A 15,376-nucleotide genomic window follows, 5' to 3' on the forward strand; every position below is an offset into this window, starting at 1 on the left:
AAAAAAAAATTATATATATATATAGAAGGAGCATGTACATGTTTAGAGGTGGAATTGTCTTAGAAAACTGGAAAGGAGTTCTGAGCTGGGTGCTTGGTTAGTGTAAGTTCCCTCACTTTCCTGGAAGCTTTTGAGGGCAGGTATTTATCTTAATTCGTCACTGCATCCCTAGCATCTGGCATAGTGTCAAGCACAGAGTAGACACTCAAATATTTGTTGTTGAAAGAAGAAAAGGGGAAACTTGAATAACACTAGATCATGTGGGCAAGGAAATAAAGGAGTGTAAGAAGAAGAGTTAAGAGAGAGGAGAAACCAAAGAAACTGACTTCTTTTAAATTTTGCTTGGAACCCTCCTGTTTACTCTTTATGACAGCGATTTTCCTGCCAGTATGGGTCATGGATGCTTGCCAGAGAGAGTGTGGTATAGTAACAAATCTCCGTCTGCAGTCATTGACTTCCCCAACAATTTATAGTTGAAGAGAAGCCCCATTCCAGGCTTCCCTATGAGCATGTTTCTAACATTGCTGTAAAAGGGAGAGAAGTCTGGATTTAGAGGCTCCAGATTCAGTTAGATTAACAGAGAGATAGCATTTAAGCCTCCCGGAGGAATAATCATCATTTATGCCTCAAGGTACTTCAGCTGTTATATTTACAGTGACCTCACCTAGGTATTAGTAAAACAGTAATAAGGAATGGAAAATTTTATTGGTATTTGGTGTCTGAATATTTCTGGGACTTAACTAAGTTTAAATATTGCTTTGGTTTTTCAGAGCAATTTTATTTGCATTTTCTTTTTAGTTTTACAAGAGTTTTTTGAGTCAAAAGTGAACTAAACTTATTTGGCTTGTTCATGTCATACAGTTATTCATTTCTTAATATTTAATGAGTAAATGCTATAAGCTAGGAGGCACTGTTTTAGGTAGTTAACCCAAGGATAAGTTCCTTATCAAAGAGAAGCCTACATTCTACTGGCAGTGACAGAAGCATAACCTTTATAGGTTTCCTTTGGATTATTCTAGCTTTTTTTTTTCCCCCTTTTCTGACAACCAGCATGGTAAAGTTGGATGTGAATGAAGAAATGGCATCCTACCAGATACAAGTTTTGCCTGGGGCCAGGGAAAAAAACTTTCTTCTTCCTATCTGCTATACCAGATCACTCTTAACTCCAGGACTCAGAACTGAGGCTATTTACACATTTCCCTGCATGAATTAGCTACTGTTTCTGAGCAAGACATCCATCACATCACATTTATAAGCAAAATTATGAAAAATAAAATTTTTCTCTTAGCTTATTTGAATATGCATATATATTCAATATGCATATATATGTTCACCACTAGATGGGATTTCAGTGAATGTAAGATGCAGCAGTATTAGCAGAGTTTTAAAAATGGGAGGGCCACTGACCTGGATAGTTTCAGTATGTTGTACTTGTCTTTAAACTCGCATCTAATGAGTAAGTTATAAAGTTATGGAATCAATAGCTGCTTTTATAGATCAACTACATTATGGGACAAATAGGTTTTGATGAATTAGGCTGAGAACCTGACTACCACCAACTACATTTAAAAAAATTAAAAGCATTCTAAATAGATATTTTGAAATACTAGATCTCACCTTTTACATCAGACATCAGAAGTCAGGCTTTTTACCCTTTTACTGGTTACTCTTCAACCGCAGCTGTACAGGCCAAATTTAAATATTTCACCCTCTTGGGGTGACCAGGTTAGTTCAGTTGGTTAGAGCATGGTGCTGATAACACCAAGGTTGCCGGTTCAATCTCCGCATGGGCCACTGTGAGCTGCGCCCTCCCTAAAAGAGTCAACTAGGCCATTTTAGCATAAAAGCAATGTGGAACCAATGACCATAGCTGTTCCCAATAAAATTTAAAAAATAAATACTTCACCCTCTTAATGGTGGAGATGGATATGTTATATACCCTAGATAATATATACCTGGGTTTAAGGCATTTTACATGGGTGTTCATATTTCAGAAGCAGTACACTATTACAAAGACTTAATTTCTTTTTTGTTAGTTTCAGGTGTACAAAACAATGCAATAGTAAGACTTTTCACCCCTCACAAAGTGCACCCCCCCCTCCCTATCCATACCCCCTCCCCCATATCATACGTATCTATTACTACAAACACTTTTAATAGTGACTGGATTTTTGGATGTCAGTAACATTACAGGGAGTAATTGTTTGAGTGTTTTTATTTTCTCCAGTGTTTCAAGAAATGTTTCAAAACTATTATTAACAGTGGGAAACCACTTTGTTTTGCAGTATCCTTGCCATGAAAAAAAGGACGTGATAAGTTGTTCAACTTATGAAATTCAAGTTACGTGTGAATTCTGCCAGGTGTGTATGCAATATTTGGTATTTTTAGCTATTTAATATTTTAGATTATAAAAATTTTTATTTTCTAGATAAATATGGTTTTTTTCCATTAATAAGAAAACACTTATCTAGTATGTAATTTAGCTGATACTCCTATTGTGCTTTTAAATTATCAAAGAGAGCATCAAAATACCCTTAACAATGATAAACCAAACATATTTTAGCGTTCTAATATCTCCTAAAATTAATTCCAGATAATACTAGTCCCATGAGATGTTCTGTGAAAAAGCATTCAATTAGCAAATGGTTGCGGCAGAAATGCCATATTCTAGTTGCTCCTCTAGTCATTTCACTTCAACATATTACGTAATGGCTCGGGAAAGTCCTACCAAAAAACAAAGTATTCCAGCATTTTCCAAATTTGTTTGCCACATACCTTTTTTCTGTAATAGCCATATTCAACCCTGCTTTGGGAAACATTGCTCTGAAGAGTTAACAAGCTAGTGTTGAAAAGTAACAGTGTTGCAGAATTTTTAGTTGAGTCAAATACAGTTGTTATATATAATTTCTAGAAAGCAAGCAAAAACAAAATAAAAATCTACAAGTTGATAGAAGGAGTAATTGGAAACTTGAAATCAAAATTGAAAAATAGAAAAATAGAAAAATAATCTTGACTCAAAAATGTCTTTTTGTGGTTGGGTGGCCATATTGCATTTGGTTAGTATGGTTATTAAACCTTTTAATCTGAAGCTGGTTCCCCATGGCATGTATGTTTTGGAGAGACATGAAGGCTTTTGTCCTATAGAATTTAGCTAATTGCAACCTGGTAGTGTTGTTTGACATGTTTTCCTGTCTCCTGTATTTCCTGTAGTTGAATCTAGAGAGCCTTGATTAGATTCAGGTTTGACTTTTTGCCCTCAAGAGTACTTCATGAGCTTTTTATTGCATCATATAGGAGGTATGTAATGTCTATTTGTCCCACTTTTTAGTGATGTTAATTGAAGACTGTCCTGTGAGTTCAGGCGCTGTCAGCTCGATCCAGCCATTATAATGTTCCCTTCACCCTTTCTCCTAACGGCTTTATCAGATGTTGATGATAGTTGCCTAGATCCATTATTTCATTGGTGATTTTCTAACTACAGTATTTCATTCTTTCTGCACAAAATGCTGTTGAACAGGAAAGATTTAGCCTGGTAGACCAGGGTTCCTAACGTTTTTTCTTATAGTATAAAGTGTGCTTGTTACATATATGTGTATTTGTCAACTCATAAGAAGAAGATGGAAGACAGAATTAAAATGTCAGTAAAAGTGTTTTATTTCACATTCAAATAGAAAAGGCAACAAACTTAGTGAAAAAATCAAATAATATTACATTTTAAGTTATTTATTTAAAAATATATACTGTAAACCATTTAGCCATCTCTTAATGTTTTATTATAGGCAATACAAGGACCTGTGGAATATGAGTGATGACAAACCCTTTCTATGCACTGCCCCTGGATGTGGCCAGGTAATATATAAATTAAGTCATTATGTATCTTCACATTTGTTAAAACACTGATGGCAGTATGTTGTCATTAAAAGGATTCTCTTACAATGTTTTGTACAATTTTGGAGCTAAATGAAAATAACCCAGAAAAATTTCAGGAAGACATTCTTCTTTTTCCTCAACAGCATTATCTGAGTTTTAAAAAATTCAGTTCAATATGGAGGAAAAGTTAAGTCTTATAATGGAAAGATGGAAAACCTGGACAAAATCCAGGGTTTAAAAGTTGGTTAAAAATCATTGTAAGCTGCCAATTGGAAATCAGATGTACATTATCTTATATAAAAATTATTTTACTTGCTAACTCTTATGAAATTAACTAATATTTACCTGAGATATTACTAATATATTAATGTTCTTAAGTCTAACATCTTTAATACAAAGCATGTGTGGAAGCATTTTTAGAAAATAGTATTCAGTGTTGTTTCAGAAAATAATATTTCAGTGTTTTTTTAACAGGCTATTCAGTTTAACATATTGCTATTATAATTATTCTAATCTTAAAATGACTAGACAGTAAGGAATGAAAGAATAAATTTAATGTGTAGTGAAATTACAGAATAAACATACAAACTATAAATCATTAAGCATTAAAGTGTCTTATTGGCTTTTGTTTTCTTTAGTTCATATTTTAAATTGAGGTATAATTGAAAACTTCACATACTACAGTGTACAATTTGATACATTTTAACAGATGTATATACATCCATAAAACCAACACCACAATTAATACAGTGAACATATTCATCACCCCAAAAGTTTCCTCATGCCCATTTGCTATCCCTTTCACCCGTCAACTACTGATCCTACCTCTGACATTATAGATTAGTTTTTCATTTCCTAGAATTTCATATAAATGGAATAACCCAGTAGTTACTTTTGTCTGGCTTCTTTCATTCTACACAATTAATTTCTAATTTCTCCATATTATGTGATCAATAGTTAATTTCTTTTCATTGAGGAGTAGTGTTTCATTGTTCCACAATTAGTTTATCCAAATGTTTGTGGATATTAGGCCTATTTCCAGTTTTTAGGCATTACAGTTAAAGCTTGTGTGAATATTTGTGTCTTTGCTTTCTTTTCTCTTGTATAAATACCTAGGAGTACCAGTATAAGGGTGAGATCATATGATAGAGATATATTTTCTTTTTAGGAGATTGCCAGAGTGCTTTCCAAAACAGATGTACCACTGTACATTTCCACTAGCAGTGTATAAGAGATCTTGTTCCATTATCTTTGCAAATTTGGTGTTGTCAGTCTTAATTTTAGCCATTTTCATTGTGTGTATACTGATACATCGTGTGGTTTTAATTTGCATTTCTTTGATGATTAATGAAAAGATCAGCACTTTTTCATGTGTTTATTGGCCATTTGTATACCGTATAATTTGTGAAGTATCTTTTGAAATCTTTTGCCTGTTTTTTAAAAATTGGGTTGTCTGTCTTTTAGTTATTGAGTTATATGAGTTCTTTATATATCCTGAATACCAGTCCATTGCCAAATAGTTTTTCCAAGTCTGGTTTACATCTTAATTTTCATAATAATATCTTTGGATGAGCAGTTGTTTCTAATTTTAATGAAGTCTAATGTAGTAATTTTTTCTCTTCTATGTTGCTTTTTGTGATTTGTCTAAGAAACTTTTCCCTACCCTTAAGTCACAAAGATATTCTTTGTTTTCCTCTGAAAGCTTGGTTTTTTATTTAGGTCTTTGTTACAGCTTAAATTAATTTTTTTTTTTAAAGATTTTATTGGGAAATTGGGGGAGGGGAACAGCATTGGGGAATCGGGGAAGGGGAACAGACAAGTTGCTGTCCTTTAGTTCTTCAGTCTAGTTGTGGAGGACGTCGCTTCACTGGCCCAGGTTGGTATTATCATTGCGCTCTTCCCGGGTGAGGCATTCACTCGCCAGCCATTGGACAACTGCTCACGGCGGCTCACGAAAGCTCACGCCAGCTGCTGGCCAGCCCCACTGCAGCCCACGCCGTTGCTTGTGACTCACAGCAGCCCAGCTCCAGGTGGAGCTGTTGTTGACCATCTTAGCTGTAGAGGGTGCAGCATCACTGGCCCTCATGTGGGATCCGATCCAGGGCCCTGCTGCTCAGAGCTGGCATGCAAGCCAACTCTTAACCAACACACCACTCAGCTGGCCCTGTTTTATTTATTTCTAATCTCTGTTGTAATATCTTGTAACTGTTAATGATCAAAATAGTAACCTGGCTAATGTCAGCATCATCCACTTGTTAAATATTGCTGTAGCAGTAATTGCATAGTCTCTCTTTAGATTCAAATAGTATTCCCTAGAAAATCAAAAGTTCTAATAGTAATTGATTTTAGAAGCACCAGTTCAGTGGTGGTAGTACAAATTATTTTTTGTCACAACTGAATGATGACATTATTCCAAATTTGAATTTTATCTTTAAGACGCTTAATAGACTTCATTAAATTTAAATTTTCAAATAGAATTTTAAATTTTAAAAAATACATTTTGTTGATATCATTTCAGAGAGAGAGAGAGAGAGAGAGCAATTCTTTTCATAAAAGTCAATGCAAAGAATTTTAACTGTTGACTTACTATTAAATTTTTTTTTTATATGCCTCATTCACTGTTGGGTATTTCACAAAAAGAGTTCTGTTAATTTCATTTGTTTTAAAGTGGTGTTCCACGGAATTCAGTTGAAAGAGACAAAGTTAGATAATTTAGTGACAGATTCATTTAACATTGGAACTCTTCTATTTTATTGATAATATCTTTGCCTTTGGTGACACTCATTGAAAATTGTTTTTTGATAGAATATATACATTATAAGTTGTTTTACAAAGGAGATAAAGATTCATTTTATTCAGTCTAAAGTTTCAGTGAAAGTGTGTGTGTGTGTGTGTGTGTGTGTGTGAGTGTGTGAGAGACAGATTGTGTTAATCATTGACTTCCTGATGTTGAATAGAATCTTTCAACTAGTATTGTCCTGATAGCTTTATAACTTAATTTTACCTATTTATCTGTTAAAAAGGAATAATAATGTGTATCATGTATGTGAATGCATGTGTTAAATGCAGAATGTCCGATTTCTTAGGAAGCTAGTTCTGGTGAGTGTGTGCTAGCCTTGGAAACCTAGATTTCTCAGATATCAGAGCTTATTACAATTTGTCCCTTCCATTTGTCAGGTTACCCTTCTTTTTCAGTCTTTTAAGAGAGATGGTTATCCTGTTTTACCTTTCTTGACGGCCTTTCCCATTGTTTGTTCAGCTATATGCTCAAAGTCTTGTTGTTTATCAAAATACTGTACATATCTACTATATTTTGCATTTCTACTCTCAGTTGCCTAGAAGAAAAATTCGATAAATTCAATGTGTTGTTTTTACTAGCAGTATTATTATTTTTCTACAAAATTTAATGTTCTAATAAATTTTTTAATTTGGCTGGGAAAGCAATTCAAATAGATTCTGCAAAAATTTTATCTTAGCATGTAGTAGCTACTTGTATTTGTTGAAAAAATGCATTTCATTCATATATACCGGGGTGCCAAAAAGTATACAAGTGGACACTTTGGTCAGTGTTGCTCAAGGAGTAGTTCACTGTAATCAGAAGTGTCAGGACGCCGATGGAACTACTTTGAACACCTCTTGTAATTGCAGAAGTCAAACGTGACTTCTGTTCATTTTTTGTTATCGGTATATATTGAGTATTACAATTTTAATAGTTTTTTTCTTTCTTAAAATGTATATACATTTTTTGGCACTGTGTGTGTGTGTGTGTATTTTCTGGTGATTGCTTTTTGACAAGATTATCTTTTGACATGGCCTTTAAGTTTCTTGTTAGAGGTAAATAAAGTTACATGACAGCCAAGGTTAAACTCACCTGTAACAAGCACAGATTTCAGTGTATTTTATCCATGTATGTAAATACCATTATATGATCAACAGTCCATTTATAAATAGCACTTAGATAAATTTAACGTGTAGATCCTACATAAGCCTTTGTAAATTCTTATTTCCTGCATTTCCTCTTTTAATATTAATATAACCCTAAATGTTTTTTAGGGTCCTTTTACTTCGGATCAATCCTGGTAACATTTTCACATTTTGCACAAAACAGTGCTACTCTGTACACAGTTGCTCTTTGATTTGGAAATTTGTAATCAAGCCAATCCAAGCAGAGGATGCTGATAGAATAACATTCCTAGGAGATAGCTCTCCAAGTTCTTTTTATCTGTTAATTATTCTGACTTTGCCATTTTAAAATCTAGGACCTCTACCAAAGCATTCATTCACAAATGTTTAATGATTATCTTCTGTGAAGAAGCCACATTGTTATTTGAAACATAAAATAAATTTAAGATACATTTAGTATGGAATATAAGACAGGTACATTTAAAGCTATAATGCAAAAAGTAAAAAGCAATGAATAATGCCAGTAAACTCTACAGATGTGTTCTTTATTTTCTAAGAGCTTTGTTATTCAACAGTCTATCAAAGAATGACTACTTATTCCTCCAAAATTGGGAAGGATTCCTATAATTATAAAGCAATAGGAAAATAGCACTTGAGTGCGGAAGAGCTGGATTATGGTCCCAGTGCCTATAGTTGGTGCTCAGTAAATCTTTGAAGACTTAATGAATGACTAAGTCAAGGAATAGAGGTACTGTTGCATCTGAACACTCACCTTCAATGAGACTACAAGCAGGTTCTGAAGAGGAGTCATATAATAATAGATAATTTTCTATTGGTGTGTACAGTAACATAAAGTCTTAGTGGTAACCCATTCTTACTATGATAGGAAAATATAGACAAGTTATATGAAAGTTTAATTAACCTTACTGAGCAGTCTATGGTTTGGGTGGGTTTTTTGTTTTTTTCTCTAGACTGGGCTTGAAGATTCAGCTGATTTTAGGGAGCTCATTCTTTCAATTAACATTTATTGAATATTTACTATATGCTGACTTTGAGGGACTCCAAACAGCAGGAGCTCAGCCTGCTTAAAAGAACAGACAAAAAAAAATATCAATGTAATCTTGATAGGTGCTATAACCAAGACATTGTGCAGAGCATAATGGAGCATAAATAAGAGGGATTAGCTTCTACAGATTGAGGGTCTGGTGGGCTGGGCTAAGGATGATATACAGTAGATACTCAGTGTCATACTTTTAGGATAATTATAAACAATAAAAAGCATAAGGAAAAACATGTTTCATTGTTTTACATTATTTTAATGTAAAGCTACTATTATTAGTTGTATGAAAGGATGTAGTGAATTCCATGGTGCGAAGGGAGGAGGGACCACAAGAGAAGGAGTCCATTTGGATGGTTTAGGGGAACCAAGTTCAAATATATATAATTTTAACATCCCCATTTATTATTATTTTTTGTCTTTTAATTTTTTTAGCTGAGCCATCCTGCCACCTATTGACAGGTCAGCGGCTGCTCAGCTCGGGCCGGGACTCGAACCGCTGTTGCTCAGAGCTCAAACTGTTGAGCGAGCTCTTAACCAACTGAGCCACTCGGCTGGCCCTTTAACATCCCCATGTATAAGCACATAGCCTAGAGAGTGAGTTTAGATCTCTTAATTTGGCATTTTATAATTTTGCTCTGAAATAAAAAGTGACTGCTCTCTATTTTCAGTTATAAATGTTGCTCAATAAAGAGCATTTTCATAAAGATTGATATCCAGACACAGGAGATATTTAAATAATGAATTTATTATGTTGTAAACATAAGTGTTACTTTTGATGCAGGACCTTTCCAAGTTAAGTGTAGCTTTAAAAATAATTTTGCTTCATTTTTAAAAATATAAGAACTGTGACAAAACAAAGTGATGAAAAAAATCACTATTAAGTTAAAATTTTAATTGTATTTTAAAATCAAATGTTTTATTATTGTATTGGTTGCTATTTCTTCACTGACCTATGACAGAGACATTCTTTTTGTGTGTGTGGTAACATAAAGAACCTGATTTACTTCTTAATTCATCCAGGAGTAATATTTTTATAAGAAAATTCTCATTTTAAAAGTGGTAAGTAACCTGAAGTCTAGGTAAATACAGTGCTTCCTTCAAAAGTCATTACACCATAAAGCATATATTTCTACTGTGATAATGGCAAAAAGTTAATAGTAGTCTATTCTCAGTGTCCAAATGAAATTTATATCAAGTTTCTTTGCCTCAGGTTTTGTTATTGTATGCTCTCATATGAGCTATGAGAACTAGTAATATATCAGTATTGCTTATTCTTGGGTAATGGGTTTCACTATGATTATTTGAAATCTAGTATGTTTATACTAACAATAGATTCCTTTATAGTTAACAAACTGCTATTTCATTGTTAATGGTGGTTTTACATGTTGTGGAAATGAATTTCCTTATTTTACTTATTTGATCAAATTGAAAATCTTAACTATATTTTAAAACTTTTTGCCACAGCGTTTTACCAACGAGGATCATTTGGCTGTCCATAAACATAAACATGAGATGACACTGAAATTTGGTCCAGCACGTAATGACAGTGTCATTGTGGCTGGTTAGTATATGCTTTTATTAATAGCTTATATACATATTTCACCTGGAATGTGCACAATTTTTGTGTATTCTCTGTAAATAATATAGTCTGGTGATATTCCAATGACTTCATTTAAATAAATGTTGGCAACATGTATTTTACCCATTACATCTCCATGTTTTCTTCTGACCACTCATTTCACTTCTTTGTTTGGTTTTCAAATATAGATGTTAATGTCAATTTTGTGGAAGTGAATTAGAACCCTAGGAACATTCATATCATCTCCAAAGTTTACATTTAACTGATAATTGAACTAATGTGTTTTTTAGTTATTGTTTCTTTTAGTTGTTTGCATTTGGTGTATAATGATGTGCGAAGATAGAAAGTGATCAAGCTCCTCCTGTTGGAGAAAGAGCGCCTAGCGAGTAGTTCATTAGAATTTTGTTTATATTTCTTTTTTGGACTGAACAACTGTGTTAATAAAATACTCTTAATACCCTCCTAAATTCAATCAGAGATTTTTTTGTGTGTGATCCTAGGAACATAAAGTATCACCTAAGCAGAAGATTATCTTTCACAATATGTGAAAAGAGAAACCCAATTCATGCATTGGTTTATTGTCCTCCATGCTGTATTAGTTGCCCCCCTTTTTGGTATTTAAATATATATTAGCACACATCTATGTATATGTACACACATACAATATATATAATTTCACTGCATTTTATATATTTTATAAGCATTATAATAAGAAAAAGTTTACATAAATTTTAATATATAAATTTCAGACCGTTTTGTGTCATAACCACAGATTCACATATTATAAATATTCAAATTAACTATAAATTATTTTGTATAATCTAAAGCTTAGGTTACACTATTTGTAAGTCTAATTATATTGGAATACCTAATGTTATTAATAGTTTTAAATTATTACCCAAACAGAGATCAAATTGTCATATATAATCTTTGGAGAGATAAGGAGGCAAATATTAGATGGTTCTACCTGTTCTTTCAGCATCAAAATTTTTGTAATGACAAAATTGGAGGTAACAAAAAGTTGGTAATTTATCAAAAAGAATTTATTTATGAAAAATGTAGGGGAATGTTCAGCATACCTTCAGTTCTATGTGTGAAAGGGAGCAGAAAAGGGTGAAGTGTGTATTCCTTTAGAATATTGTGCATCAGATATTAAGAGCTAGAACCAAAAAACAGTCAAACAAGCAACCTAACCGCCTGGAAGGTTCGGTCTCCTTGGCATGAAGTTCTTTGCTTCTCTGAAACTGATTGCCTTAAAGCAATATCTCTCTCTCTAACTTTTTAACTCAAAAATGTTTGCGATTGCTTTCTAGAAATTACTTTCCTCTCTGTTTACATTTAATACAACAGAAAAATAGAACACATTCAAATACAGCACTTGATCATTTTTTTACTAACATGTTGAGGTGAATAGTTTAGCATTACTGTATAAATATAATACATGATGTGTGTGGTATATATTTGATGATCAATAGCCATAAGCCATCTGCATGGTTAACTGTGCCTGTATTGATTTTTCTCAAGCCTGGTCATTTCAGTAATCTGATAAAAGTGATTTATGCATATGCATTTTATTTTTAAGACTTTTCTCTCTCTTTAACACAAATTAGGGCCTTTTGTTGAGCTCAGATAAACCCTTTGTGTGAACAGAAGAAGAGTCAAATTTATGTTCAGTTTACTAATTCATTCGTGATGGACCTAAGCTGATACATGCACACTGGACCCTTAACTATAGTACGATTTTGGAAGTCTTTTGGGGGTAGAGGGTATAGAAGTTGCAGACTAATAGGTGATGACTCAGTAGAGTCCCTTCAGTAATTATGATAATACTAATAGTGTCGGAAATAGGCCTACATTATGTCTAATATGTATGACAAGTGGCATTAACCATATTTACATGTAGTAAACCTAGTACTCTAATATAATATTAATATATATGTGGGGGTGAAGATAAAACAATAAGTAATGCCCATTTTGGGGACATGGTAGTTAACAAATACATGAATTTTAAATTCACTGATTTTATGCATATTTTATCTTAAACTAGGAGTCATCCTTATACTTTTATTTAACTTAGGCTAGATCCCTGATATAACCTGTAAAATTGATGCCCTAAAATCTATAAAATGTGAATAGAATTTGAATGTGCTACCAACTCTGATCAATATGAATAAATAGCCTTGAAAATAATAAGAGTTAACAGGCAAAATTCATAAATTTACTATTTTTCACTCTATATGGATGTCACTTGTTCTGTAACCAACACATGTACACATACACATTCAGTGCGTGTGTTAATGCACATAGCATGAGTATATATATATTTAAGTATAGTTAAAATATTTCAAGTTTTGAGAATGTAGAGCTGACTATTCTTCTGCTGGCTAGAAATTAAGCTAGAACATTCCATAGATATGAAACTGGTACAGGCTTAAAAAATGCATTAAAATAGAAAATTAGCATCAATAGATGGTAATAAGGAGGGAGGATTTTGTTTTGTTTTAGTTTTAGGGCTCTTGTTTTAACATTTTTCTTCCTTGTAGTATTTGATCTACCTACTAAAGATTCTGTTTTATCTTAAGCTTGCATTCATAATAGAGCATGAACAGTAGTGGAGGGCCCAGTTAGAGTGAATATACATGCTCTTGTCCTCGTTTTTCCCAAATTGCATATATTTTAAACGTAATTTTTAATGTAAATTTTTAAAAATCCTGATTGTGTTAAATAATGGTAATAGTTGATCTAGGAGTAGAGGATGCTTATGTCACTCTACTCAGGGAGAAGGTGTGGACTAAGGAGCAAGGAGGACTTCTTTCATACTCTCGTGGTTCATAAACTTGGAGGAAATATCTTTAACTGCAACAAAAACTTAACCAAATTTTGTTTGCTTTAAAGGAAGAGGTCTTTCCAAAGAGAGAATTAACAGCTGACTGAACCAGTCCTGCTGATTTGTTAATTTACTAGCTATATTTTAGGGTCCTATGTGATATTTAAAATCTGTGTGATTGCTTCTTGACATTTATTTCAGATCAGACCCCAACACCAACAAGATTCTTGAAAAACTGTGAAGAAGTGGGTTTGTTTAATGAGTTGGCAAGTCCATTTGAGAATGAATTCAAGAAAGCCTCAGAAGACGACATTAAAAAAGTATGTGTTTAACCATGAAATTAAAAAAGAGTATTTCTGACAGAATAATAATTATAGTTTACACTTTCTGTTTTCTTATTTTAGATATACTGGTTGGCTATGTTTTAACTCCTAACGTTTTCTTTAATGTTTGCATTTATCTTAGATGCCTCTAGATTTATCCCCCCTTGCAACACCTATCATAAGAAGCAAAATTGAGGAGCCATCTGTTGTAGAAACAACTCACCAGGATAGCCCTTTACCTCACCCAGAGTCTACTACCAGTGATGAAAAGGTTAGAAATTTGTATTTATGGTAGAAACACCTCAAATGAAAAAAAATCAGCACCCTAAGTAAAGTTTAATATTTGATCTATATAAAATGTTAAGATAACAAATTGTACATAATTCAGTGTAAGGTTGTAATAGTCTTATATGTGAAAGCCTGTGAAAACTCATAGAAATAATCAGGGAAAGAAGCATCTGCCTTTATAGACAAATAGCTTTTTGTTACACAGGAAAATGATAGGGGAGAACAGCGGTCATTTTAGATAAAACATTTTTTAAAGAATAGATAAATTTAATTTTTCAAGGTTTTGCTATTTTATTTTTACTGCTTTTATAGTGACAGCTTAATTAAGAATCTTTACAACTAAAAATTCTTTGAACAAAGGTTAGTTATTTAGGCTTTTAAAGTGTTAAGGGCATAGTTACTTATTCTCAGCAACAGATCTTTGGTAGCAGCAACTAAGATTATGAAACTCTTAGTACAGGCCTTTCGTAGATGTATGGTTTAGGGCCAAGATCATTCCTGGATCTTGAATAGCCTCGTAACTTGGGACCACCTGGGCTCTCATCTTAAACTTAATATGTCTAAATCTGAGCCTTTGATTCTTGCCACAATTTTCCCTATCTCAGTAAATTTTCTCCCCCTCCATCTAGTTTCTCAAGCCAAGAATCCTTAATTCCTTCTTTTTTTTCACAGTGAAACCAGCAGCAAATCTTATCAGACCTACTTCTTGAGTATATCCTTAATTTACTCTTTTTTGTCTTCAGTGTCACCTCTTTAGTCCCAGCCATCATAATACATTGCTACTTACCTGCTTAAAATCTTAAAGCGGTTTGCCATTTCACTTAGGGTAACTCACACTCCTTCCATAAGCCCTCATTGCTTTGGGTTGGTCTACCTATCCAGCCTCTCTGCTGTGTTCATCAAATATTTCAAGCTTTTTCCTGCCTCAAAGACGTTACTCTTGGTGTTGCTTCTTTCTCTTTCTGGAATGTTCACCTCCTTATCCTTTCAGTATCAGTTCAAATGCCTTTTTTCAGTAAGCTTATCTTCACTATGCTAACGTAGCCAACTCTAGCCTTCTCTCGATTAATCTTTCATGATTTATTATGGTGTACTGTTACTTTGTAACACATTTCAGTCTGATGTTTTCTTATTTTTTTTTACTTGTTTATTGTCTCTCTCTTCCCACTGGGCCTTGAGGGAATGTTATAAATTCTCAAACTTACTAAATAATGAAGTTCCAGTACTACTAGTTTATCTTTCTTCCTGTGTAGCTTAATAAGATTTTGATAGTAAGTGGCAGCATAAAGACTAATTCAAAGTACACAGTAGACCCAGTTTTTTACTAACTAGTTAAGGAGTTGTGGGTACCCTTGATCTCTTTGTTACTTAATCTGTAAAACTGGGGGAAAGACCATCTGTAAGGTCCTGGCTAACTCACAAATTCTGTGTTTTTTCTTTACTTTGGAAAGATCTCACTGCAATAATTATTTATTTTATATTCAAGATATCAATATTACTTGGCTTTTTGAGACTGAGAAATTATT

At 33.2% G+C, this 15,376-nt stretch overlaps 1 protein-coding gene across 2 annotated transcripts in view; it reads left to right on the forward strand.

Annotated features, from left to right (window-relative positions):
* Positions 1 to 15,376, forward strand: part of ATF2 (activating transcription factor 2) — a 71,650-nt gene that overhangs the window by 19,447 nt on the left and 36,827 nt on the right. Inside the window, exons 3-7 of one of the 2 annotated variants that reach the window (XM_019653719.1) lie at positions 2,286 to 2,360; positions 3,780 to 3,849; positions 10,298 to 10,394; positions 13,441 to 13,559; positions 13,705 to 13,833. In XM_019653719.1, coding sequence (XP_019509264.1) covers positions 2,329 to 2,360; positions 3,780 to 3,849; positions 10,298 to 10,394; positions 13,441 to 13,559; positions 13,705 to 13,833 — 447 coding nt within the window. In that variant the 5' untranslated portion in view covers positions 2,286 to 2,328. The remainder of the gene's footprint in view (positions 1 to 2,285; positions 2,361 to 3,779; positions 3,850 to 10,297; positions 10,395 to 13,440; positions 13,560 to 13,704; positions 13,834 to 15,376) is intronic. The other variant, XM_019653720.1, reaches the window with a different exon arrangement.

This window comes from Hipposideros armiger, unplaced genomic scaffold (assembly GCF_001890085.2).
Source record: "Hipposideros armiger isolate ML-2016 unplaced genomic scaffold, ASM189008v1 scaffold_205, whole genome shotgun sequence".
Taxonomy (NCBI): domain Eukaryota; kingdom Metazoa; phylum Chordata; class Mammalia; order Chiroptera; family Hipposideridae; genus Hipposideros; species Hipposideros armiger.